The 24,745-nt window shown below is 40.0% G+C and overlaps 1 protein-coding gene across 3 annotated transcripts in view; it reads right to left on the bottom strand.

Annotated features, from left to right (window-relative positions):
* Positions 1-562: 562 nt before the first annotated feature.
* Positions 563-24,745, bottom strand: part of FAXC (failed axon connections homolog, metaxin like GST domain containing) — a 46,757-nt gene continuing 22,574 nt past the window's right edge. For 2 of the 3 annotated variants that reach the window (XM_026666515.2, XM_087943017.1), the window contains exon 6: positions 22,055-23,501. In XM_026666515.2, coding sequence (XP_026522300.1) covers positions 23,215-23,501 — 287 coding nt within the window. In that variant the 3' untranslated portion in view covers positions 22,055-23,214. Of the gene's footprint in view, positions 1,700-22,054; positions 23,502-24,745 lie in introns of those variants that run through there. The other variant, XM_087943009.1, reaches the window with a different exon arrangement.

Genomic DNA, 24,745 nt, shown 5'->3' with positions numbered 1-24,745 from the left:
CCGTCTCATCCTCTCCGGAGATGAGACCAATCACGGTCGTGTCGTCCGCAAACTTTATGTGTTTGTTGCGTGGCTTGGTGAACAGTCAAAGGTGTACAAGGCATATAGCAGAGGGCTCAAGACACAACCCTGGGGCGAACCAGTACTGAGTGTAATAGTGGAAGAAAGGTGGGGGCCAAGTCTAACAGACTGTGGTCTGTTTGTCAAAAAGTTCTTAATCCAGGAGCACGTGGGGGTGGGGACCTGCAGATTATACAGTTTGGTTATTAGTATATCTGTGATGATAGTGTTAAATGCAGAGCTGTAGTCCACAAAGAGCATCCTCACAGAGCTCTGTTTGTTCTCCAGATGACTCAGCGCTCTATGAAGTGTGATGGCCACAGCATCCTCTATAGATCAGTTTGCTCTATAAGCAAACTGATGTTGATCAAAGGAGGGTGGGAGGCAAGCTCTGATGTGCTGTGAAACTAGTTGCTCAAAAACCTTCATGATGGAGCTTGTTAACGCTATGGGCCTATAGTCATTGAGAGTGTTTATATTTGTTTTTTGGGGGAATGGGGATGATGATTGCAGCTTTCAGGCATTGTGGGATGATGCCATGTGTTAAAGATACATTGAACAGCTCTGTAAGTATTTCTGCCAACTGGTCAGCACACACTTTAACTACTGCACCAGGAATGCCATCAGGCCCTGCAGCTTTCCTGGGATTTACTGCTCTCAGTGTTTTTCTCACCTCATGCACCCGAAGAGAAAGAGGTGCAGTGTCATAGTCCTCGTGAGGCAGTAGTCCAGGTTCTTGATGGTCTCAAAGCGTGCAAAAAAGCTGTTTAGCTCCTCTGCCAGAGTGCTACTGCTCTCACTGTTTGTTGGGCCCTGGCCTTTATAGTTGGTCAGGGCCTGTATCCCCCTCCACATCTGCCGTGGTTCACTGTCAGTAAAGTGGCCCTCGACCTTCCTCCTATACATCTCCTTAGCATGTTTGATGCCCCTTCTCAGCTCAGCTCTGGCAGTGCTATACTGTGAGGTGTCACCTGCTCTAAAAGCCAGGTCACGGGCCCTGATCAGAATCTGGACTTTGCTGGTCATCCAGTGTTTCCTGTTTGGGAAGGTCCGTATGCGTTTGTCCACAGTGACATTTTCTACACAGGTCTTCATGTAGAAAAGCACAGTCTCTGTGTATAACTCGAAGTCCTGTTGCTTGAAGATACTCCAAGCTGTGCGGGCAAAACAATCCTGAAGCTGGGAGATAGTATTTTCAGGCAAGCATCTAATAGTTTGACTGCTTGGTTTTGTTCTCTTCCTAAGGGGAGTGTAGGCTGGTAGTAAAAGCAGGATGAAATGGTCTGATTGTGCTAAGTGTGTGTTCTCTGGGAAGATCACAACAGGGGAGCAAACGCTCTTTTCCAGGTCACATGACTAGAAGCGAGAAGCAGTTGACAGCATTCTAAGCTGCTGCCCAATTACCTTTCTCCTAGGGATCCAAGGAAGGATTTTAATTATTTTGCTGGTGTTTTTCATTGCATCTCCAATCGAATCTAAACTGTTGGTGTACTTAGTATTTCTTTTGCCAGCTTTTTCTACTATACCAAATTTTGTTCCATTTCCTTCTGGTTTTAGAGAGTTATCCTGCCAGTGGACAGATGGACAGTTTTAGAATCACAGGCTTGTTTACACATTTTTGTTCCAGAATTCCATCGAGCTGGAAAGAATCAAAAGAGAGGGGAGGTCACATGATGTAGCACTTTTTATTACACTAGAGGTTCAAGATATGCATACCATTTTGTTGGCCACTGAGACATTCTTGGGAGACTCTCGGGAATCTTTTTGGACTATACTTAAGAAATTGTGGCCTATCTCATACATCTGTTTGTTATTTATTAAGAGCCATGATGGTGCAGTGGTTAGAATGCAGTATTGCAGGCTAACACTGCTCACCCTGCCAGGAGTTCAGTTCTGAATAGCTCAGGATTGACTCAGCCTTCCATCCTTCCAAGGTCAGTCAAATTGTTGGGGGCAATAGGCTGACTCTGTAAACTGCTTAGAGAGGGCTGTAAAGCACTGTGAAGCGATATATAAGTCTAAGTGCTATAGCTATCTGTTATAATATATAATATAACTGACATAACAATGAAATCTAAGCATAAGGAATGAGAAACAGGAAGGATATAACATGAGCAACATGAACATTGTGTTCTATGCATTGTTTACAATATTTATAAATATGAAGCCCAAAAAAGAGGGGGGTTACAGAATAATTTTTGCCTCCTATATCAAGAATGCACAATGTATTGGACCTGTTCAGTGCTTTGGAGTGATCTTCAAAAAGTACTTTGGAGCGTACAGGAGCATGAATGGAACACCTGACTGCAATACACACACAAAAAGCTGTACCTTTTCCCAGAAAATTGCTATGAAAAGCTGGGGAAAGATGCTTTATAATATTGCCCGTGGGTGCTACATTCACATTCTGAGGCAGCATTTGGAGATAAATCCAAACCATTGCATATCCCTAATGAGCAGTACTTGAAAATAAAACCTCTCTTCTAAAATAAAACAATCCTTTCTCTGGAATAATAGGCAGTAGTTCAAAATAAAATTTCCATCTAAATCAGAAAAGCCCTGCCCTGTATAATAAGTGATGCTTCAAAATAAATTTTCTATTATCAGTCAGAGAAACCCCCACACTTCCTGGTCCAGAAGTGGACTAATAAGCAGTTTAAGGTCTTTGACATCAGAAGCAAACCTGCCAAGTACCTCCTAAAAGCCAGACCAAATATTGCCTTCACCTACACATAATAAAATTGTTTTTGCAACTGTGAGGGAGGGACCCATGTGAAAAGGATATTGAACCGGTTTGGTCATATAGAGAGAAATTGTGTTTGTTCCTAGTGAAAGTGAGAAAGAAACACATTTAGTAGAAAGGTTAAACATTTCACTCTAAATAAGATGTAACTTTCTTAACATGTGAAAATAAATGTGAAAGCCAACATGTAACTTTCTTAACATGTGAAAATAAATGTGAAAGCCAACATGATAGCTAAGGTGTCCATCAAGTCATCTTTTCAGATCCATTCCTAAACCACAAAAGTTCATGTTGACCTTGTTGTCTTTCAGTTGTTCAGTTATTCTCTAAAAGCCTCCCTCACAAGCTTCCTCTAGTGGAGATTAAAGAAGATGCACATGTAACTTGCCTTGAGTTCTTGGAGAAAAATTGACCTGTAAATCTAACAATATATATGATACTGTCTTTCTTGGTAAGGCATTTTGCTGATTAAGAAATATGTCATGATAGCTGTGGCAGAAAATTAGCACCCACCCCTCTCCTAGAATAATGAAATATTTTGAGTAATATTAAAAAGGCAGAATATTTTATTTCCCTGGATGAGAAATGGAGAAACATGCTCTTGGAAAGCAGCCCTCACCTTCCTTAATAACCGATAGCAGATGTCAGCACTTAAGAGATAAAGAGATAGATAGCTCTATTCATAGGCAAATACCTTCACCCAAGATCCAACAAAGATAGGATTAGCCCTCAGCCACAGTAGGAATTGCCCAAAGCCCCTTCATTGCATCACCCTTCAAACTTCAACCAAATGTAGCTCAAACATCTAGGATTTGTACTTTGCCTATAGAGCCAGCTATGACCCCTACATAACCCCTAAATGGCACCATGGGAGTCTGACAACAGCCAATAGAAAACATGTTCTTGCACAAGTACAGGAAGCTCAAGTGCAAAGCCCAAGAGAAGGTATAAAAACCCCTCACTCTCAACTCCATGTAGTCAGCTGCTCCATGAACCCATGTGGTTCTGCTTCATCATTAAACCATCTTTCCAAACAGCCTCCAGCCTCCATTTTGTCTCCAGTGCCTTTCTCCCAGCTTGGAACTGAACCAGATGGATAGTTCTTCCAACACTGTATTTCTGGTAACAACTCTGTGTACAGAGAGAAGTTGGTTTGTTCTGGGACATCTGTGGCATTTATAACAAAGATTCAAACTATTTCCTGTTTCCTAGTTCAGTTGTAGAGCTCATTACAGATTTGAAGTTTTATTTCAGATCAGATATTTACAAAATCAGCTACTCAGTCACTCTTAAGATCTTGCTGGGATTCTGTCCGTTCAAGTCAGGATGCAAAGTATCAACAGCTTGTCGAATTATTTTTGGCTTGTGATATCTTTCCATTGATGGCAATATAAAATGCAGTGAAAACAAAATAAGTGCAAGCCACTTATTGCCATTCAGTATCTCCTACCTCAGACTAGTATCTCATTAGTGCAACCCTGAAGTAGGGCAGAAGATACACTATTTAATAAGGAGGTCACATGACCTCCCAAAATATCAGCCGTATCCTAGCATTTGCAGTACATTGAGTCATTTTCAGCAGGCCACGACATAGAACAGGGGCAAGGAAATGACACAGTGAATCAGGATTGCTCAAGAAACAGCTTTGGGAACATCACATAAAACACATCTCTTCAAGGTATTTCAAAGCAAATGAATTTATGAAAAATAATGAATATTCCTTCTTGAGGTCTGTTCTCTATGTTATACCTAACATATGCAGTGCATTGTTAATCTAAGAAAGAAGCCCAGAGCACCTTTTTCCAGCTGAATCCATTATGTTCAGTTTTCTCTGCCTGTAGCGTAACAGTTCCACATATACTACAGGGTTACCTGACTTTTATACCATTGGCATTACACTCACACATTTTACCTCTGTGACTCACATGAATTTCACCTATGAGGTCATAAACTGAAAGATTCAAGCTCTGTGTGCCCAGAATCAATGCAGCACAATCATGGTTGGAGACAAGAATTTGTACTAGCTTATCTTCTCTTTCTGCAAAACAGAAAGAAGGAAAATAGGTCTAACAATTAGACTTGAAGCTAACTTGAAATAAAGCCATTGTACTTGAAGGCAATATACCTTGAGCAGTATAGAAACAATACTCTTTCTTCATAAACACCTTGGAAGCTTCTGAAAACAGCCTCTCTAGTGGCAATAATTATGGATAGTACATTAAGCTGGACTAATTTAATATAGAAGGCATGTTTTTAAATGCCATAAAGGCAGTGGTTCCTAAACTGTTTGACCCAGTTACCTATTTCTCAATCTTCACTAATGTCATTACGCATGCACATATAGAAAAATCAGACTGTTGTTTTGCACAAGCCTCTTGGCAACAGCAGGGCGAAATTGTCAACTCACAAATAAGCAATTACAAATTGCTCTGTTACCCCAGGATATGGCCAAATTGTCCTCTTGGGGGGAATTATCCCTGTTTAAGAACCATTGCTTTAGACTGTGTGTCGATACCCCTACACAGTAACACCACGAATCCTTGGATATGATGATCAGCACCTGAGAATGAGATTTCCCCAAAGAAATCTAGTAAAAGACAGGATGAGTTAAACTAAAGCATGAATAATGTTTATGGTTTGGGTGCCATAACTCTACTTCCTGACCTTCTTGGGGGCTCAGGCTGTTCCATTAATGTTATTTAATCCTTTTTTTTAATTGTCTGACACACAACACAAAACTAAATGAAGAAAAAAAATCTAGTTGGTACTAGCAGATTCCATTAAAATTGACTTTGCTCAGGAGAGACAAAAAGGAAGATGATACAGAAAGAGAGGACAAGAAAGAAAGAATTCAGGAAAAAAATAGTTTAGGAGGATTTTCACAAAACTTTGTTGACAGGGGAACAACAGTGGCATTGGGTAGGAAAAATAATAAGGTACATTGAATTACCTTCCTGGTAGAAAAGAAAAAAAGGAAACAGAAACCTGAGATTGGTTAATTGACCCTGATGCTTAAAGAGTTTGCCACTTTGTACAAGGCTGTGACCTCAATATTAAGAAGACTCAAATTGTTTTATTAGTACTATTTGATATGCATTGAAAAGTAAAGTAAAATAAAAGTAAATTTCTGTAATAGAAATTCTGTGTCATTAGACGAATGCAGAATAAAGTCAGTAGGTGATACTTAATGACATCTTACTAAATTTAAATTTAGAGGTGGAAATATACCCAGTAAAGGGGAAAAAATCATCGGGACTGAAAAAGGTCAAGTTAAAGCCTTGTACGCCAAAGTGAAGGATTATGTTTTCATCTTATTTGTATTTTTTCTACTGAGGAAAAGATTTGACATGAAGAATATAAATGTTATACTTTAAATTGGGCAGATAGACAGCAAGATTTTGAAGGGTGTCAGTGTGATCATTGTGTGTTGATACATGTTTCATAACTGAAGATCCTTCTTAGCTCTTTTTTGATATTATCCAGTGACCTATCACCTGGTTTGTGATGTTAAAGAAATAAAGCCATAGGGCCTGAGGGTTCCACAAGGAAAAGAAAACAAAGAAAGAAAATACTGCATAGCTTAATCCCCCCCCCCCCCACAGCTGTTTGCTTTCTTTCTGAGGAACAAATCCTGACCTTGATTACTCTGTACAACTCTTCACATTAAACAGGACCAGAGATGGTGTTGCTAGCCTTCATTTGTCGTGTGAGAAGTGAAACCAATCGAAGTACACAGAGAAGGCATAAAGCATGGTACAGAACTGAAAAATCACATCCCCCTTTCTGCATCAGTCCTTCTAACATTAAAAGTTCAACCGGGGAAAGAGGCCAACTGATTACAATATACATATAAATATACTGGAGCCTGTTCACTTAATTCAAGTGTTTGACTACCCTCCAGTGGTCCCTATCAGAATAGCATAGGACAGTTTCCCTGTAAGAAAAGCAAAACTAAAAAGAAGGTGTTAAAAAAAATCCCCTAAAAGCAATTTGTATAATAATGCATGGTACTCAAGCATTGGTCTGAATTAATAACCAAAATATAAAGGACATTTTCAAGCTAATAGTCAATGCCACCTTAGCAGCAGCAGCAGCAGCAGCAAAATACTGGTTGGTGCGATTTAGTATTTAGCAGCAAATTGTTGAATATTCTAAATTGTGGAAAACATGGCAAAATATATGAATGAGAATGAAAGTAAAAGAAGGTCAGTAGAGGCATTAAAAAGGATTAGTAGGTAGTTAGGCTGTCAGGTAGCAGCTGGCCTTCAGGAGTTTTCAGGCTTTACAGCAGAAACCAGGCTTATTACCATATCAGTAACTGTGAGAGGGATCTTGGAGTCTTAGTGGACAACCAATTAAATATGAGCCAACAGTGTGCAGCGGCAACCAAAAAAGCCAACACAATCCTAAATTGCATTAACAGAGGGATTCAATAAAGATCACGTGAGGTACTAATATCACTCTATAAAGACTTCATAAGACCACACCTAGAATACTGCATCCACTTTTGGTCACTACACTATAAAAATGATGTGGAGACTCTAGTCTAGAAAGAGTGAAGACAAGAGCAATCAAGATGATTAAGGGACTGTAGGCTAAAACATATGAAGAACAGTTACAGGAACTGGGCATGGCTAGTCTAGTGAAGAGAAGGACCAGGGAAGACATGAGAGCAGTGTTCCGATATTTGAGGGACTATGACAGAGGGGAGGGGGTCAACCTACTTTTCACAGTACCTGAAGGCCAGACAAGGAATGATGGATGGAAACTGATCAAGGAGAGATTCAACCTAGAAATAAGGAGAAATTTTCTGACAGTGAGAACAATCAACCAATGGAACAGCTTGCCCTCAGAAGTTGTGGGTGCTTCATCACTGGAAGTTTTCAAGAAGAGCCTGGACTGCTCTGTCAGAAATGGTGTATGGTCTCATGCTTAGGCAGGGTTTGGACTAGATGATCTACTGGTCAGAACCTGCTGAATACCACCTCTACCAGGAGTAGAAATAAGGCTCCTAGGGCTTCCCAAGAAACATCTCAGGACCGGTATGCTGGCAAAGTAAAGTACCTATGTACACAGTCAAGTGAACAGACAATCGGGGTTTCTTGAAAGCAACCATGCCAAGCTTTGCAGAAAATGTGACTGCTGTAGCAGCTCATGATAAGGATTTTCACCTGAGTCAGCATGCTTTGTAAAAGTTTGGCTCAGGTGCTTTGTAAGCAATACTATTCCTTTGTTTTATCTTTTATCCTAAACTAGAAACGGAAAATCCATGATAGAAGAAGGCCTTCAGTTAACAATGCTTTACTGAAGGGTAGGGCATCTCTGTCCAGCACTGTCACGCACACAAAAATTCCATACTAGATGCCGATTTGAACCTGCCCAACACCCTGGTATTTTCTCTTCCATTCATGTCTCTTTCCCTTGTTCTTTTTAGTTGAGACAATTATGAGCCATAATCAGGAAAAGGAGAAAGAAGGAGCAAAAAATAAGGGAGCTGATCTTTTTAATTGTTTACTAATTTCATTACATTAAAAGGCAAGTTTGGAACAGCAGGCAAAGCACTTCTTCCAGAATTCTTTCCAATTGCTTCTTGGCAAAGGCCATTGGATAGGAATTGTATTCTGTGTAATCAAGTAGTTCTGCATATGGAGCAGTGGTGGGATTCAAATATTTTTGCCACCGGTTGGTGGGTGTGGCTTGGTAGGCGCACTTTGCGCACGTGCACATACTTTGTGTGTGTGTGTGTGCGCGCATGCCAAATGTGCACTTTGCGCAGGCACAAAGGCATTCTAACTCACCTCCTGCAAGCCTGCACGATCCCGGTTGCTTCAGCAGCTGCCGCGCGGCACTCTTCTGTGCTGCGCAAAGCAGCTGTGCTTCAAATTCAGTGGATAAAGGTGAGTATGGGAGCCCAGGTGGGAGGGTGGGCCCAACAGCAGAGCAGTGGAGAGAACCAGTTCGGTCACCACTGCTCATCGCTGCTACCGGCTCTGTAGAACCAGGCCAAACCGGTAGAATACCACCACTGATATGGAGACTTGCTCCCCAGAATGCATGCATATGTTGCCTCTGTGTGCTTGAGAGAGTTTGGATGCATGTGTTGTGTCTGTCTGTGTATTTGTGGGTGTCCACTGAGAAGCATGGGGCAGACAGCATCTGCTCTATTCTGGGTCATGTCACCAGGAAGAAAGAGGGGTGACTTAGAATGGAAGAGCTGGTAGCATTCCAAGCTTCTCCCCAATTATGTCTCCCCCATGGAGCCATGACCAGTTCTGGCCTATTTGTCTTACCTGAAGTTTCTTTTGCCAGTCTCTTCCGCCATAACAAATTTGATAGCATCCTACTCTGGTTTAGGACAGTTATCCTGCTAGCAAATGGGTAGACAGAGAGTCCCTAAAATTCCAAATGCTGTTGGATTGGGAAAAAATAATGAATTAGGGAAATCATGCAGAGTATGGCTTCTGGAATTCCTTCCAACACCATGACCAGCAGTGTCCATAAGCAATAATGTTTTCTTCTATGTAACAAAGTGTTTTGTTATGCCTGTGTGTTTCTGCTCTCACCTTGTACTGTGTCTCTGAACGTTTGTGTCATGTACACACTGAAAAACATGGGGCAATTTACATAACCTCTGCTCTGGAATCACATGACTAGGATGGAGTAGGAAAGGAGGGCATTGAATAGAGAAGTTGACAAGCTGCCCAGAATTATCCTGTGGTAAGATGGGTGGCCAATAAATGTTTACAAACAACAAATAGAATTTATAGCTAACTGCTAATTTCATAGAGATATATTTGGGGCTTTCCCTAGGATATTTTTCTGCACAGTCCCAGGTTAGATCCAGATCATCTTTCTTCTACTGGCTTCTCCTCCCTTTATCAAAGTTGCTGGGTATTCAGTTCATTTTTTTTTTTTTTTTTTTTTGCAAAGTTATCCTAGTGAATGACAGGCAGACAAATAGATGGAATCCCAAGTCACTTCATACAATTTCTTTCCAATATTTGACTGAGTTGGAAAGAATTAAAAAGAGCCAGTTTAGGGGTTTTTTCTGCATATTTGGAATAAGTTTATCATGAAGAACAAAGGGATTGTATAACTCTTCAGATTTCATATTTGAACAGCCTTTTTTATAATTATCCAATTTTGACATGATTGCAGTTGTTGTATCCATGTTGTTATTTTTATACAGACAGATTTTTCTAACCATGAAACGGTGTGTTCTGAAATTCTGGTCAGTTGGAAGGTCAGTGTATATTGTGTGCATTGGTGGGAGAAGGAAGGAAGGAAGGAAGGAAGGAAGGAAGGAAGGAAGGAAGGAAGGAAGGAAGGAGGGAGGGAGGGAGGGAGGGAGGGAGGGAGGGAGGAAGGAAGGAAGGAAGGAAGGAAGGAGGGAGGGAGGGAGGGAGGGAGGGAGGAAGGAAGGAAGGAAGGAAGGAAGGAAGGAAGGAAGGAAGGAAGGAAGGAAAGAGATACAAATATGTGCATAAATTCACCCAGAGAGAAATATTTGGATATTGTTGTCAAAATAATATGTATCCAATATCCACAACCCAGATTTATATGAATCCTTGCTGGTCTGCGTGGAAGATGGGGCACAAATTGATAATAAATGACAGTGCCACCACAGACAAGTCATGCTATTTCATACCAATTTCTCTTTTTTTTAACTAGAAATAATTTAGATTTCCTATGCATTAAATATATCTTCAAAATATACTTATTTTTCATTTTAATTCCTGAAAATGTTTTGTGGCAAACATAACTGACACTTCCAGTTTATTGCAAGGGCATGGCAATGACTTTAAATTATCTTTGGCTAAAATAAAGGCACCAAGGAAACTGAGAGTTGACAATAGGGCTCAGCAGTATTTGTACCTGAAAGCAAAAAGTAATTTGAAGTCCACGGAGTAGGGATCAGAATATGTTACAGTTCCTAAAATCAAACACATTTTTCCTAAGATCTTGCAGCAACCATGGGAGGCAGCCATGAAATCCTAGGGGAAAAATTGCTTTAAGAAAACAAGTGCTGTGACCACACCTTGAATGCTCTGAGTATTCTGTCCTTGCATCCAAATATGGCACCACACTCAAATATTATCTTTATGAAAACAATACAGATCTCTAACAAGAGAGATCAGACTCTTCCAATATTTCTGCGATTCTCAGTATAGCAACTACAGGCATTTACATCCTACAGGCACCTCAGTTAGCCCCTGCCAGACTATGTCCTAACTGATTAAAAAAAAAAGAGTTTATAATTACAAGCAGGGATGCTGCAAAGCACCAGATCCCAGCATTATTTTTGTTATCAAGTATATAACACCAGTGCTTCCTTTGAAGGCATGACCGTCATCTAAGAGTTCGGAGGAAGCTGCCAAATTTCTTCACCACTTCATCTTCTAATAAATCTGTGTATTTTGACTAGCCATATTCAGCATTACTTGTCATTTTGTGAAAACATCCACAACCTGGTCTTTCACTTTTTCCTTTGAAAACATTAGTGTATTGAGTAAGGGATGGATGGATGGAGGGATGGATGGATGGATGGATGGATGGAGCAATGAGTATTGTTCTGCCTGAGGCTCTCATCCATATAAGTTAATCAGAAGAGTATTTAAATGAATATACATTCACCTTAAACAAGGAAAAGGAGACATGGATATTTCAGAGCTATCAAAAAGACAGATTATCACTGCCTCAGAGGAGGGAATGTGTTAATGTAAGACCAATAAACCAATCACTTTGGCTTTTTTGTTCAATAAAACATAATGAGCTCTAACAAAAGTTCTTCAGATTTCACCCATGTAAATTACATTAAAACCTTGAAACGGAAAATACTGTACACTGAGCCTTTAAGTACACTTTTGATTTTCTGTTTTGTTAGTTTCTATTTTCACTGCATAACATCACAGAATTAGAAAAGGTCATTCTACACCATCAGATATACGGTAAATCTCTGTTCAGTGCAGATACTCTATCCAGATTAAAGCATTCTGGCAAGTGGGTAACTAGCCTCTCGAACATGTCTGATGGAGAAGAGAGATACATTGACATATGACATTTGACGTGATAGATGGATGGATGGAAGGAAGGAAGGAAGGAAGGAAGGAAGGAAGGAAGGAAGGAAGGAAGGAAGGAAGGAAGGAAAGAAAGAAAGAAAGAAAGAAAGAAAGAAAGAAAGAAAGAAAGAAAGAAAGAAAGAAAGAAAGAAAGAAAGAAAGAAAGAAAGAAAGAAAGAAGAGAGGTCTAAGACTTGTAGTTTGTGCAACTTTCTATTTCTCAATACTTGATGCAAGAAGAAAAACATGACAAACAACATTTCGGATAGCTATTCATTATAATTTACACTTCAACTACGTATGCATTGAAGCCAAATATACAGAATTCCACATATATATATATATGTATGTACACACACACATTAATCAACAGAGTGCACAATTTAAAAGTATGTTACACTCAAGTGCACAAGTTTAAACATGGCTTTAAAAACTAGTAGTCATAACAGTGCTAGAATAATGACTGCCTCATGTAACAATCCACAGCATTGGTTGGTCGCATACTAATGTGCAATTGGTAGTTTTACACATAATGCTGATAGTTTCAGTAAAACAGTGTTGGCTTCCATTTTCATATCAGCATTGCATTCTTTCCACCATCACAATGACCCTGTCATTTTTCAATGTTCTTAAAATTGAAATCATGAACAAGTTATTGGGACAAAAAATTCAGACGAGTTGTGAGAGAAAGCACTCAGGAGAAAAACAAAAAAGAACAGTGCAACAGCATAAATTCCTGCATTCTTTAGTGAAGTTTAAGCAATAGCACCAAAATCATAGCAGTCAAAATCCTGGTTATTTTGTAATACAGACATTTAATGGTTTGAACAATGAACATGAAGGATGTTCTATCACTACTTCATCCAAACATTACTGAAGTGGATGTAAGATCCATTTATATGAGAGCCAATGTATTGTAGCGGTTAATTGTATGACTAAGAGTGAGAACAACCAGGTTCTAGTCCATCCTCTGGCATAGAAGTTCACCAGAAACTTTAGCTCAGGGGTGTCAAACTCACGGGCCTCAGGACGGATGTGTCATGTGCTGGCCACACCCCTGCCCAGTTTAGCTAAAGGGAAAAAAAGTCCCGATACATCACGTGATGCCGCCATGAAGATGTGAGTTTGACGCCCCTGCTTTAGCTAGTCTCTTTTTTAACCTAACAATAACTACATTACAGGAAAAGGGGGAAGAGAGAGTTGCATTTACACTGGTTTAAGGTCCTGAAGGAAAGGCAAGATATAAATTTAGCAAACAAAACAAAGAACAGCAATTATGATATTTGGAAAGGATACATTTAATTTAATTTACACATATATTACTAATTTAATTTTTTGACCTTGAAATGGTCCCTCACACAACTTGCAGCAAACTTTGCTTTAACCATACATATTGTGCAGCACAAATGGTGACATCAGCTTCTCAGGCAGTTGATGTGATCATTTATACCATGGAAAAATATTTCATGTTAACATACCTCAGTCAAATATGCATAACTGAACTTTCATCTGGATATATCTCCATTTGCTAAATTTATGTTTAGCTGTATATTGAAGGGCATTATGAACATAATTTCATGAGAATAAATATAAACATATAGAGCAAATGAGAAAGATTTTCAAGGAGGCTTTCATTACTCACACAATATAAAGAAAATACCAATTTAAGGTATTGATATTCATTCCAATAGGAAATTTCATTCATTCATTCATTCATTCATTCTTGCTGGATGATAGGATATTGGTAGTTGTTAATGGCATAAAAGCAAAATGCACAATGCTTCTAGTTAGTGTGATGTATATTGAGCAGTTATGTTAACAACATACTGTATATCATAGCTCCCGCTCCATACAAAACTCCATTATATTCTAGATGTCAAATGGAAAATCCAAAGAAGTTTAATCTTGGACAGCAACAAGAACAAGAACAAACAGAAATATTTTTAAAAATCTCCCAAGCTACTACTAACTTTAGGTAAACACGTATTAGTAAAGATACAACATGTCCTCTCTTAGGTTTGCAAACTCAAAATTGCTTCCTTAGCATTATTTTGGTGAAGAAAAAGTACTATTTAAGTGGTCGTATATTTACCTGAAACCATCATTGAATTTACAGTGCAAAATTAAATTATTATGTTGAGTGGTTTGTAGTGATCAAGACAAGGAAGTAGTCAACTTCCCTATCATTGATTATGGACGACAAGGAGAAAATTTTAAAAGAGAACAGAATGGTTATAATCGGATTTATTGACAAACTATCTTAATAAAACTTCCTTATCCCTTTGATTTTCTTTGAAAAAATATTATTATTTACTTGGAGAGATGTTGTATTGGATTTTTTCCCTTCATATTTGACTTCTATCCTTGAAAACACTTTTGACAGAAAGGTGGAGTATAAATTCAATAAACAAGTACTGGATTGTCAGATGAGAGGGGCTGTTCCCAGTTCCACAATGGGTCAACTTGGAACATTTTTTTCCTTAGGCTATATTTAAAATATTTTCAGATTTAAAAAAACTAAATTATTTTGCTTTATTATTTGGGGGGGAGGGGGTACAGATTTCTTTTGGTCTGGCTGAACCAATCCAATGTAATCCAAATGATAATTATTAACCAGATCGATCTCCATAAAGAGATTTAAAGGCACCAAGAACCAAATTAAGTACTCAGTTTTTCAGACTCTGGGACTAGGAAAAATAACTGTGGAAGTCAGGATGGGCCAAACACCAAAGGGCTTAGGACTACCTGCTCTAGACTAGATCATACTACATATGTATCTCTAGGTGTATAGCAGGTGACACAGAACTCAATAAAATATATGCACTGGTATTGTTCTAATTTAAACTAGTACAGTGGAGCATTATTTATACAGAGAAATGTGAAAGTATTTGAAGGAAAATAATGTTATTTGTTTATTAATTTAAAAAAGTATGCAAAGAAGGCAATGCATTGAACTTGAATACTCTGCAGTGAGTGTGTGGGTGCTACAGAGTCTTTCTGCAGTTCCTGTATAAAATATGTATATATTTATACATATATAAATATGTGTATATTCATGTATGTTTCTGCATTAATCCCCCCCCCCTCCAAATTTAACTTCTCTTGTAACTATATATTTTAAGACACATCTTGATACAGCTGTCCTGGATTTTCTTTTCCTCAGCAGCCGTCCTTCAGGATGGAAATGAATCCAATAAAGCAAATGACGCCCACTGAGCCCACATAAAATCTAAAGAGCCATTAGCCCAACTATTTGTCTACAGCAATTATGTAAATGGGAATCAGTGAGGAAATTATCTCAGAAATTCTGAGATTCTCAGCATTTCTGTCTATTTGGAATGCATTTGAGACTTTCTTGAAAGACGTTTGCTGCTCCTTCATCCTCGGCTGTGGTGAGATTTGCTAGTAAGACTGCTGTGACAAGGAACACTTTTGCAAAATGTTGTCCAGTATAGCAGCTATTTTCTTTCCTGAGCTGGTAAGATTCAGCAATGGTTCTCCACCATGTGTTACAATATATCCCTCTTGACTACTGCAATATCCTCTACATGAGGCTACCCTTGATAAGCATCTGAAAGATGCAGCTAATTGATATAAGATACAGGGACCATACTGACAGATCGCTGCCCAATATCTACGGACCGTTGGGGTGAAAGGGTGGGCTAGCATTTACAAAAATGAAATACGAAATGAATGAATCAATGGTCCTGTACTGAAAGAATTGAAGTGGTTGCCAGCTGCTTACAAGGCACAACTTTAAACATTGGAAATAACCTTTGAAGTCCTAAGTAGTTTAGGGTCTGACTATTAGTGACCCTGTCTCCTCTTAAAAACCTTCCAGGCCCTTCCATAACACAGACAACTACAGCAAATGAATTTCATCAAAATAGCAAAAACTCTTTTCCATACCTAGTCACAACGCAAAAGAAAAGGGAACGATTGTACATTGCCACATTGCATCTCAACTATCCCACCCAATAGTCACCCATATTTTAAAGATACACCCAATTGTCAGAACCCTGTGTTTCTGGCATGCACAAGAAAGCTTCAAGGGTGGACTGCTGGGGGTTCGCAGGAGTTCAGGAGTGCCCCTAGCTAAGATTCTGTATAGTTCAGAGAACCCCCAAATCCCACTCCTGGCTGGCCCCACCCACCCCGCTTTGCCCAGGAGTCCCTACGTGGTCCGTTTTGGATGCAGGTAAGTGCAGGGCACACACGAAGGCTCAGGAAGGGCGAAAAGTGGGCCTCCCGGAAGTTTGGGAAGGCCGGAAATGGGCCGTTTCCGGCTTCCAGAGAGTCTCCTGAGTCCAGGGAGGCCATTTTCTTTCTTGTGGAGGCTTGAGGAAAGCCTCCAGAGCCCAGGGAGGGCAAAAACACCCCTTCCGCGCCATGGTGCTAGAGGCTGACTAAGCCATGCCCACCATGGCCACGCCCACCCAGCAACCGGACAGAGAATCCTTTGCTAAAATTTTAGAACCTCACCTCAGGAAAGCTTACTTCTGCTTTGCTATGTTATTTGCCTCTCATTCTCTCAGCACTGAGAATATGTGAAAAGGGCATTTCTTTCACTAGATTTTTAATTGTCCTGTTCTAAGAAATGGTATTCAGCTTCTTCTAGATCCTTTCCCCTAAAGATAGACCAGGAGTGCTGGTAGATTTGGATCTTCTAGGCCCAAATGCCTTTTCCACTATGCTCTTAATTTATTTTTTTAACTTGGTTGCTGTTCATTTTATTTATTCACTGCCACACTCCCAGGGACTCTGGGCAGTTCACCAGATAAAAACATAGACAAATACCGAATATAACAATAAAGACAAAAGGAACAAAAAAAAACCAGCATACCAGATAACAAGAAATATGCCCACGTGGCTCCAAAGAGGCTTCAACTACAGTCACCCTGGAAAAAAAAAAGTCAAATCTTCAAAAGATCTTCCAAAGCAGGATGGGAACCACCCAGATCTTGGGGGAATTTTATAGGGCATACTGCAATAAAGAAGGTACACTTCAGGGTCCCAAGAGATGCCATTGTCTAAATGAAGGCACCCAGTGTGTGCTACACTAATGCATAACAGCAAATTTACCAGAGCAGGATGGTAGGAGGGTAGAGGAAAGGATCACTTATGCTTGTTTTTATGAACTCCATATCTTACTCATCAGTAGAACACAGTGATAAATTGTCTAGTGGGAACAGAAGATTATATTCTGTTCTGTGATCAAACAGGCTGACCCATGGCTGACAAGCAATGGAGAATCAGATTTGAAATAGCTATATCAGATTCCGGTCCATAACCAGACACAATTCCAAGTACTGATAGTTTTATACCAGAGATCTCCAAACTTGGCAACTTTAAGACTTTAAGGCTGGCTGAAGAATTCTGGCAGTTAAAGTCCACAAGTCTTAAAGTTGCCAAGTTTGAAGACCCCTGTCTTATACAAAGCAATAAATTGCTTAGCAATTAAGTAATTCAAGCTCTTTCATCTCTAAAGTAAACCTCTTTCAGATATACAGATCTGGTCCAGAGGTCCTTTGCCTGATTTGACAAGAATGGAGTAATTCACAGTCCAGGTACTCTAAAAAAAACTTGGTTTGCAACTGTGCTAAGCCTTGCCTTGATTTCAGTAGTCTTTGACTTATGACCATTTATTTAAAGAACATTCAAAGTTATGACAGCACTGAAGAAAGTCACTTATGACCAGTTCTTGCACTTACATCCTTTGCAGCATCCTTAGTCATGGGATGAAAATTTGGGCATTTGGCAACCGGCATGTATTTACAATGGTTGCAGCAACTTGGAATCTCATCGGCACCATTTGTGCAGAATGGGAAAACTCATCACGGTCAAGTCACTGCGGGACAACAACACTCCCTGTGGGACATTTCAACAATTTAATCATTTAAAATAATCTTAAGAACATTTTATTTTTTTGTCAATCCCATTTCATTTTGTCCTTCCTTTTGCATTTTTTACTTAATGATTCTATTCCATTAATTCTTCAATATTAGTGTAACTCTTGTCCTGTAGCAAATTGTTCCATGGTGAGTTGGCCCACAGCAAGTTGGCCGCATTGAGTTGTCCTAGAACTCCATTTGTAACCTTCCCCAGCCAGCTTCCAATGAGCAAAGTCAATGAGGGATTCACTTAGCAACATGATTCACTTAGCAACCATGGCAAAATGGTTGTAAAATCCAGTGTGACTCACTTAATGACTACCTTGCTTAACAACATAGGTTAAGTCTCAATTATAGTATTACATTGAGGACTGTATGCTTTTTTAAAACCTGAGAGTTATAGAACCTAGAATCATACATCTAAGTTTCACAAGGTTTACAACCCAATGAATTCATGTACTATGCTAAACCAAAACCGAACAAACTACATATTGTCTCAGTGTGTTATATGATTTAATATCTGCTAACTTTTCAATAAGTTGGATTTTTTTTTTCTTCATGGGCTTCTCAGATTTCATTTGGTATAGAATTTTCCTTGGATTAGGCCAGTGTCGTGTATTATATTTATTCATCTGTATATTCATTCAGATCTACTTACATGAATTGGAAGGCTTTCGGTAAATAGTGTCATTTGATTGAAGAGAAAGATATTTGTAAAACAAAGATATTAATCTGCATATCAAAGGCTACCTGGCCATTGCAATGAAATGGTATTTCAGAGGAAGGAAACAAGATTCCTTCTTTCACAAAACTTAGGACTTCCGTTGGAGCCATCTCCAAATAATAAGACAATCGACAAGGCACAAGGGATTTAATGCAATTGTCAACCTTTCAGTTCTTTTGGGTATATATGAAAGCAGCAAAAAAAGAACACAAGAGGGAAGAAAGGTGAGAGAGAAAGAGGTCTTGTTAACTTCAATGAAAATTCCAGTATAGCAATAGCACTTAGACTTATATACTGCTTCGTAGTGCTTTACAGCCCTCCCAAAATGGTTTACAGAGTCAGCATATTGCCCCCAACAAACAGTCTTCATTTTACCCACTTCTGAAGGATGGAAGGCTGAGTCGACCTGAAGCCTGGTGGGATTTGAACTGCCAAATTGTAGGCAGCTGGCTACAGAAGTAGCTTGCAGTACTGCACTCTAACTACTGAGCCACGGAGGCTCCTTTGAATGCTCCACTCTTATTAGGGTTGGTCACACAGTCAGCCAGACGTTTAGACTGGATTTGGCTTTTTTATCCACCCATCGAGTCCTTCTCAAGGATCCGAGATAGGCACGCATTATTATTATTATTATTCCAATTTTTGAAATCTAATAGAAGCAAACAAATTTTGTATAGATTTCTAAGTTCAGCTATTATTCATATCCTATACTATGAAGAAGATATGGATTATTCAGCGATTCAACCAATTCAACCGATGGTTTTATGAAAGAGAAATGGCACTGCATGCTTTGTCAATTACTTTTGTTTGCAAAGAAATGGGGGAACTGTGTGCCTCTTGTGCCTATTAGACTCTTCAGTGGCTTTCAGTACCATCAACCATACTATTCTTCTGGACCACTTGCAGAAATTGGTGGCGCTATTTTATGGCAGTTCTGCTCCCACATCAGTAGGCAGTTTCAGCAGTCGGGGCCTGCACTCAAGCTCCAGAAACTTCAGCAAAAGTTCTTCAGGACTCCGTGACCTTCCCCATTTTCTTTAACATCTCCTGATGGGGTGGAAAGAGGAGGTCAATCAGCATTTTGGGGGTGGTGAGGTGTCATCAGAATACATTACCACTCTAGCCCAAGTCCTAAAGGCCTTGAACTGCACAGAGGGCAGGACAAGAAACAATGGTTGGAAACTAATCAAAGAGAGAAGCAACCTGGAATTTAAGGAGAAACTTCTTAACAGTGAGGACAATTAACCAGTGGAAGAGGTTGCCTGTAGAAATCGTGGGCGGTCCATCACTGGATGTTTTTAAGAAGAGTCTAGACCAGGGGGGTGGCTGGTGGTTGTCCAACCGCCTCTGAAAAATCGCGCCATTGGTCGCCAGCGGCCGCCCCTGAAACGCGGGCGGGGGCCCTGTGCCGGGGCCCCAAGTGCAAAACAGTGCGGCGTCTAGGGGTAGGAAAGAAAAGGCAAAGGCCCAGCTGGGGTTAACCACTTAGGTGACCTCTCCGTGAGTCCCCCCTCCCCTTTTTTCCGGGGCTTCGGCTACTTGCAAAGGCAAGCTTGCAGGCTGGGGGGGAGTTTCCTGCCGAGCGGGAGGGTTCCACCCGGAGGGGGGCGGGCACCTAGCTAGGCGTGGTGGGCGCCCGCCTTGGGCCCGTTCCGCTCGGCGGTCCTGCTGCCCACCCCTGGTCTAGACACTCACTTATCTCAAATTGTATAGGTTTTCCTGCTTGAGCAGGGGGCTGGACTAGAAGACCTCCAAGGTCCCTTCCAACTCATTCTGTTCTGCTCTGTTCTGTTCTAGAATCCTGGACACTGTGAAGATCTGGGTGCGGGTTTCACCTACGCTAGCAATAGAAAACTGTGGTCAGAGTAATTTTTGCTCAGCTCCATCTGGACAAGCCTACTGTGACTCTACTTGGACCAAGATGCCTAGTAATGGTAATCCTTGCCTTGATTACCACATGATGGTAGGAATATAACAGTCCTTACAATAGAGACATGCTCTACATCAGGGGTGTCCAACCTTGGCAACTTTAAGACTTGTGGACTTCAACTCCCAGAGTTCCTCAGCCAGCTTTGCTGGCTGAGGAGCTCTGGGAGTTGAAGTCCACAAATCTTAAAATTGCCAAGGTTGGACACCCCTGCTCTACATTTTCTACATTAGTTGCAGCTAGTTACAGCTGGTATAAAATGCAGCAGCTGGACTACTGATGGGAAGTCACTACACAGGTTGCCAGAAGGGTTTCAAGCACTCACTTCAAAAAGCTGTTCCCTGAAAAGTTATTCGCTTTTGAGCTCTGGGACTTTTGAAGACAAATGCTTTAGTAGAATTGAACTTGCCTATGCAGTCCAATCATTAAGAGTGGACCTGATATAGATCCCTTCCTCCAGAGGTACATGGGCTCAGGCCACAAACCTCCTTCAACCCAAAGAATGAATAGCCCCATACCTGCTGGCATTTGGTAAACAGGCTAAAATATTTTTTTTTATTGCAGCATGCACTTAGCCAGTTGATTAGATTAGTCTAAGGGAAACTATGATGGTTACTATTGATTTTGAATGATATTATTTTATCAGCTTTTATTTATTTTTTAACAAGTGAGCTTTTATTTTTGTATTTCTCTTTTGCTCTTGATTTTGTTGCACCTCATCCAGAATCTATTAGGATGGGTTAGACATATTGATAAAAAAAAATAAGTAAGCACTGATCGCAGGACTGCATGCAACGGGTATATAGGAGACACAGCAAACAAAATCCATTAAATATAAGGGGGGGAAAGTGACATCATCTATGTCTGATGAAAGGCTCATTTTAAGAAAAAATGAGGAGAGAGGGAATCCTACAGTAAAGCTTAACAGATACTAAAGCCTCTTGAAAACCGTTTGGGTTAAAAAAATAGAGGAGTAGGAATATCAATTATCAATATAATAAAGTCCAGAATCAATCTCCACAAAACAAAGGCATGTTCTTTGCAAGGAGAGGCATAATAAATAGTATTCCTACAGTTAAATAAATATCATTTCCCTTAAATAACTGTAAGCGCACCTAACAGATATCAACCCAAGGAACAGACTTTATAGCTCCTAGCAGCATTTCCTCTTCCCAAAATTAAACCCTGCATAGTTATATAGTAACATTGATAGTGTGTTTGAAAAATGCTTTAGAAACTTGCCTACAGGGTGAACAAAAGAACTAAAAACAAAGTACAGGTAGTCTTCGACTTACAATCACAATTGAGCCCAAAATGTCTGCTTCAAAGTGAGACATTTATTAAGTGAATTTTGCCCATTTTACGACCTTTCTTGCCACGTTTGTGAAATGAATCGGTTGCAGCTGTTAAGTTAGTAACACGGCTGTTGGTTGAATCTGGCTTCCCCATTGAATTTGCTCATCAGAAGGTCACGAAAGGTGATCATATGACCACAGGACAGTGCACCTGTCATAAACTTTGAGTCTGTTGCCAATCATCTGAATTTTGATCACATGACCATGAGGATGCTGCAACAGTCATAAGTGCGAAAAACGGTTGTAAGCCACTTTTTTCAATGTCATCATAACTTTGAAGGGTCACAACGAATTGTAGCAAGTCGAGAACCACCTGTATTTTACATATACAACTGTGATACTACATCCCAACATATAGCAGTTGTTTACAATATGCATCTAGCCAAACCTGATTGTCCAGGTGATTAGCCCCAAACAAAAATCTTACTATGATTCTAATCAATAGGTGTTGCATGAAAAGACATTCATGGACTGGAATGCTATCAGTGGGAAGATGCAGTCTGTTGCAAGATCTTACTAAGTAAGAGGCTCCTTGTGTAAAGTGGAAAAGCAGGGCATAAATCCAAGGCAGAAATACATGAATGCAATCATTCATCTCAATGAAAGAAAGTAAAATTTGGTTACTGCTCTTGGGTAAAGACTGTCTGCTTCTGCGTTCTGGTGGTCAACGAGAATCAAGTCTGCTTCAATATGCCCAACCAATTCTTCCACCCTCACATAACTTGATCTTGCAATATTTTTGGTATAATTAATTATTATATTCTAGTCTGAATAATTATGGCAGCAGAATTGATACAAAGGAACAAACCAAGGAGGATGCATTTTCTCCTTTAAAAATGCAAGGCTATCAAAATACATTTAAAAATAAAAATACATTTTTTCAGAGAGGACCAATAAATGATTGATTTCACTGCAAAAACAAACATTACTTTTTTCTTTTGAGAAACATTTCTTTGAGACCACGTATTTGAAGAACCTGTTTTACTACCTCTGCAAGGGGTCACCTGGCACACCCCAAGTGAAAAGACGTTACCATTCCTCATTGTGCTGATTTCACCACAATGTATCCTGGGGAAGAGAAAGTCCACTGAGGAGGAGGTTAGAACATCCAAATGAGATTTTCTTGGCCCTTATCTCCTCTACATCATTCTGGGAAGTTCTGCATATTTATTTTTTAACGTGAATCCTCATTCCCACCCACCCCCCATTACCTTCCTTGTCATCTTTCCAATTCCATCATGACCGTTATTAAAACCGGTTGGCCTAGGATCTGTGGGGGCTCTTTCCTAAGATGGAAAAAAAATGAAATGGTCCAAAGAACATATGAAGATAGCGTTGCGCGTAACGGTCTCTTCCCGACCAACAAGGGGCTCTTTGAAACCTGAGTCCGTTTGCCTGAGTCCCAAGAAGTACTGACGCTTCTGACACAAAATGGCGCAGGGTATTTTAGACACGTCATTTGCATGGTTCATGATCTGTGCAGTCATCCATATCCACATCAGAATCAAAGAGGGAGTGCCCTGTGTAATCGGTATCAGGCGTTCGGGAAAAACTGTTTTCAGGTCCTTCGTCATCAAATGTTTCTGTCCTTGAATAAAAACTGAAGTCCAGCAGTGGGTGGCTTTTGCTTGCTTCGCTGCTTTCTTCTGATTCATACAGCGTGTTGTCTTCCTCATGGTGCCACTCCGGCCAGAATTTTCTTCTTATTCTCTCACAGTACATAGCCAGGTTGATCAATTCTCCTGGAAAAACACCAAGAAGGGACGGAGAATATGGTTTACCACACTGTGAATCTTCAAACTAGAATACAGGTAGTCCTCGGCTTACAACGGTTCATTTAGTGGTCGTTTAAGATTACAACAAGCACTGAAAAAAAGGAACTTAGGACCATTTTTCACACTTATGACTATGTCAGCATCCCAGTGGTCATGTGATTTTACATTTGGATGCTTGACAACTGGATTCATACTTATGACGGTTACAGTGTCCTGGGACCAGGTGATCCCCTTTGGTGACCTTCTGACAAGGAAAGTCAGTGGGGAAGACAGATTAACAACTGTGCTACTAATTTAACAACTGCAATGGTTCACTTAACAAATGTGGTAAGAAACATTGTAAAATGGGGCAAAACTCTCTTAACTCTCTCTTAGCCACATAAATTTTGGCCTCAATTGTGATGATAAGTTGAGGACAGCCTGTATTTACATTCTCAAAAAGAGTAGAGAGACTGGTAAGAGAATACATTCGTAATATATTTGAACCACCAGATGGCAGCATTGTTTAAAAATTAGAGAGGGGGGGGAGAGAGGGGGGGAGGGAGGGAGGGAGGGAGATATCCTTGTCCATTCTTCCCCAGAATGTCTAAGTATATGAGAGAAGGACATAGAAAGCAGAGGAGAAGAAAGGAATAGCTACATAAATTTCTCTCAAAACAGCAGGATGCTTTGCATATGAACATCACTTATGAATTGCTTGTCACAGTATGAACTGTCTTATTGCTATGAGCCCAAAATTACAGCTTTAGTTTTATGCATAATGATTTGGTTTGCTGGTGGGGGGGGGGGAATGTAGCATGAGCATCTATGGTGGAGGGCCATGGACAACTTCCCTCCCACTCCTAATAAGCCGTAAATCCCAAATGTTCCTCTTTTTCATTTTTTAAAAAGAGCCAGCCTCTAGAAATATATTTAAAAAAAAACATATAATCAATCTTCTGATGGTTTTGGAAGCTTTTCAACGTCTTTAGCTCCTGAATGAAGAGTCCTCGCAATGATTCACACAGAGCTGCTCTAAAGAAGGGTTTTAATCTTCCTGGTGGGAAGAAATTGCTTTTTTTTTTTTTTCCTGCAAAACAATTCAGAGAGCCACAGCTTGGCATTGCTGTGATAACTCAGTAATGTGTCTACCCAAGCCAAATACAGAAGAGTTCATCTTTTTAGCTTGAACCTTTAAAAAAAAAAAAGGCAATGATTTTTTCCCCCTGAAT

Source organism: Notechis scutatus, chromosome 1 (genome assembly GCF_049901735.1).
Source record: "Notechis scutatus isolate UNSWTSFEM ecotype Mainland chromosome 1, rNotScu1.2, whole genome shotgun sequence".
Lineage (NCBI taxonomy): Eukaryota > Metazoa > Chordata > Lepidosauria > Squamata > Elapidae > Notechis > Notechis scutatus.
The sequence above is the reverse complement of the archived record's forward strand: the minus strand, read 5'-3'. Positions and strand labels throughout refer to the sequence as shown.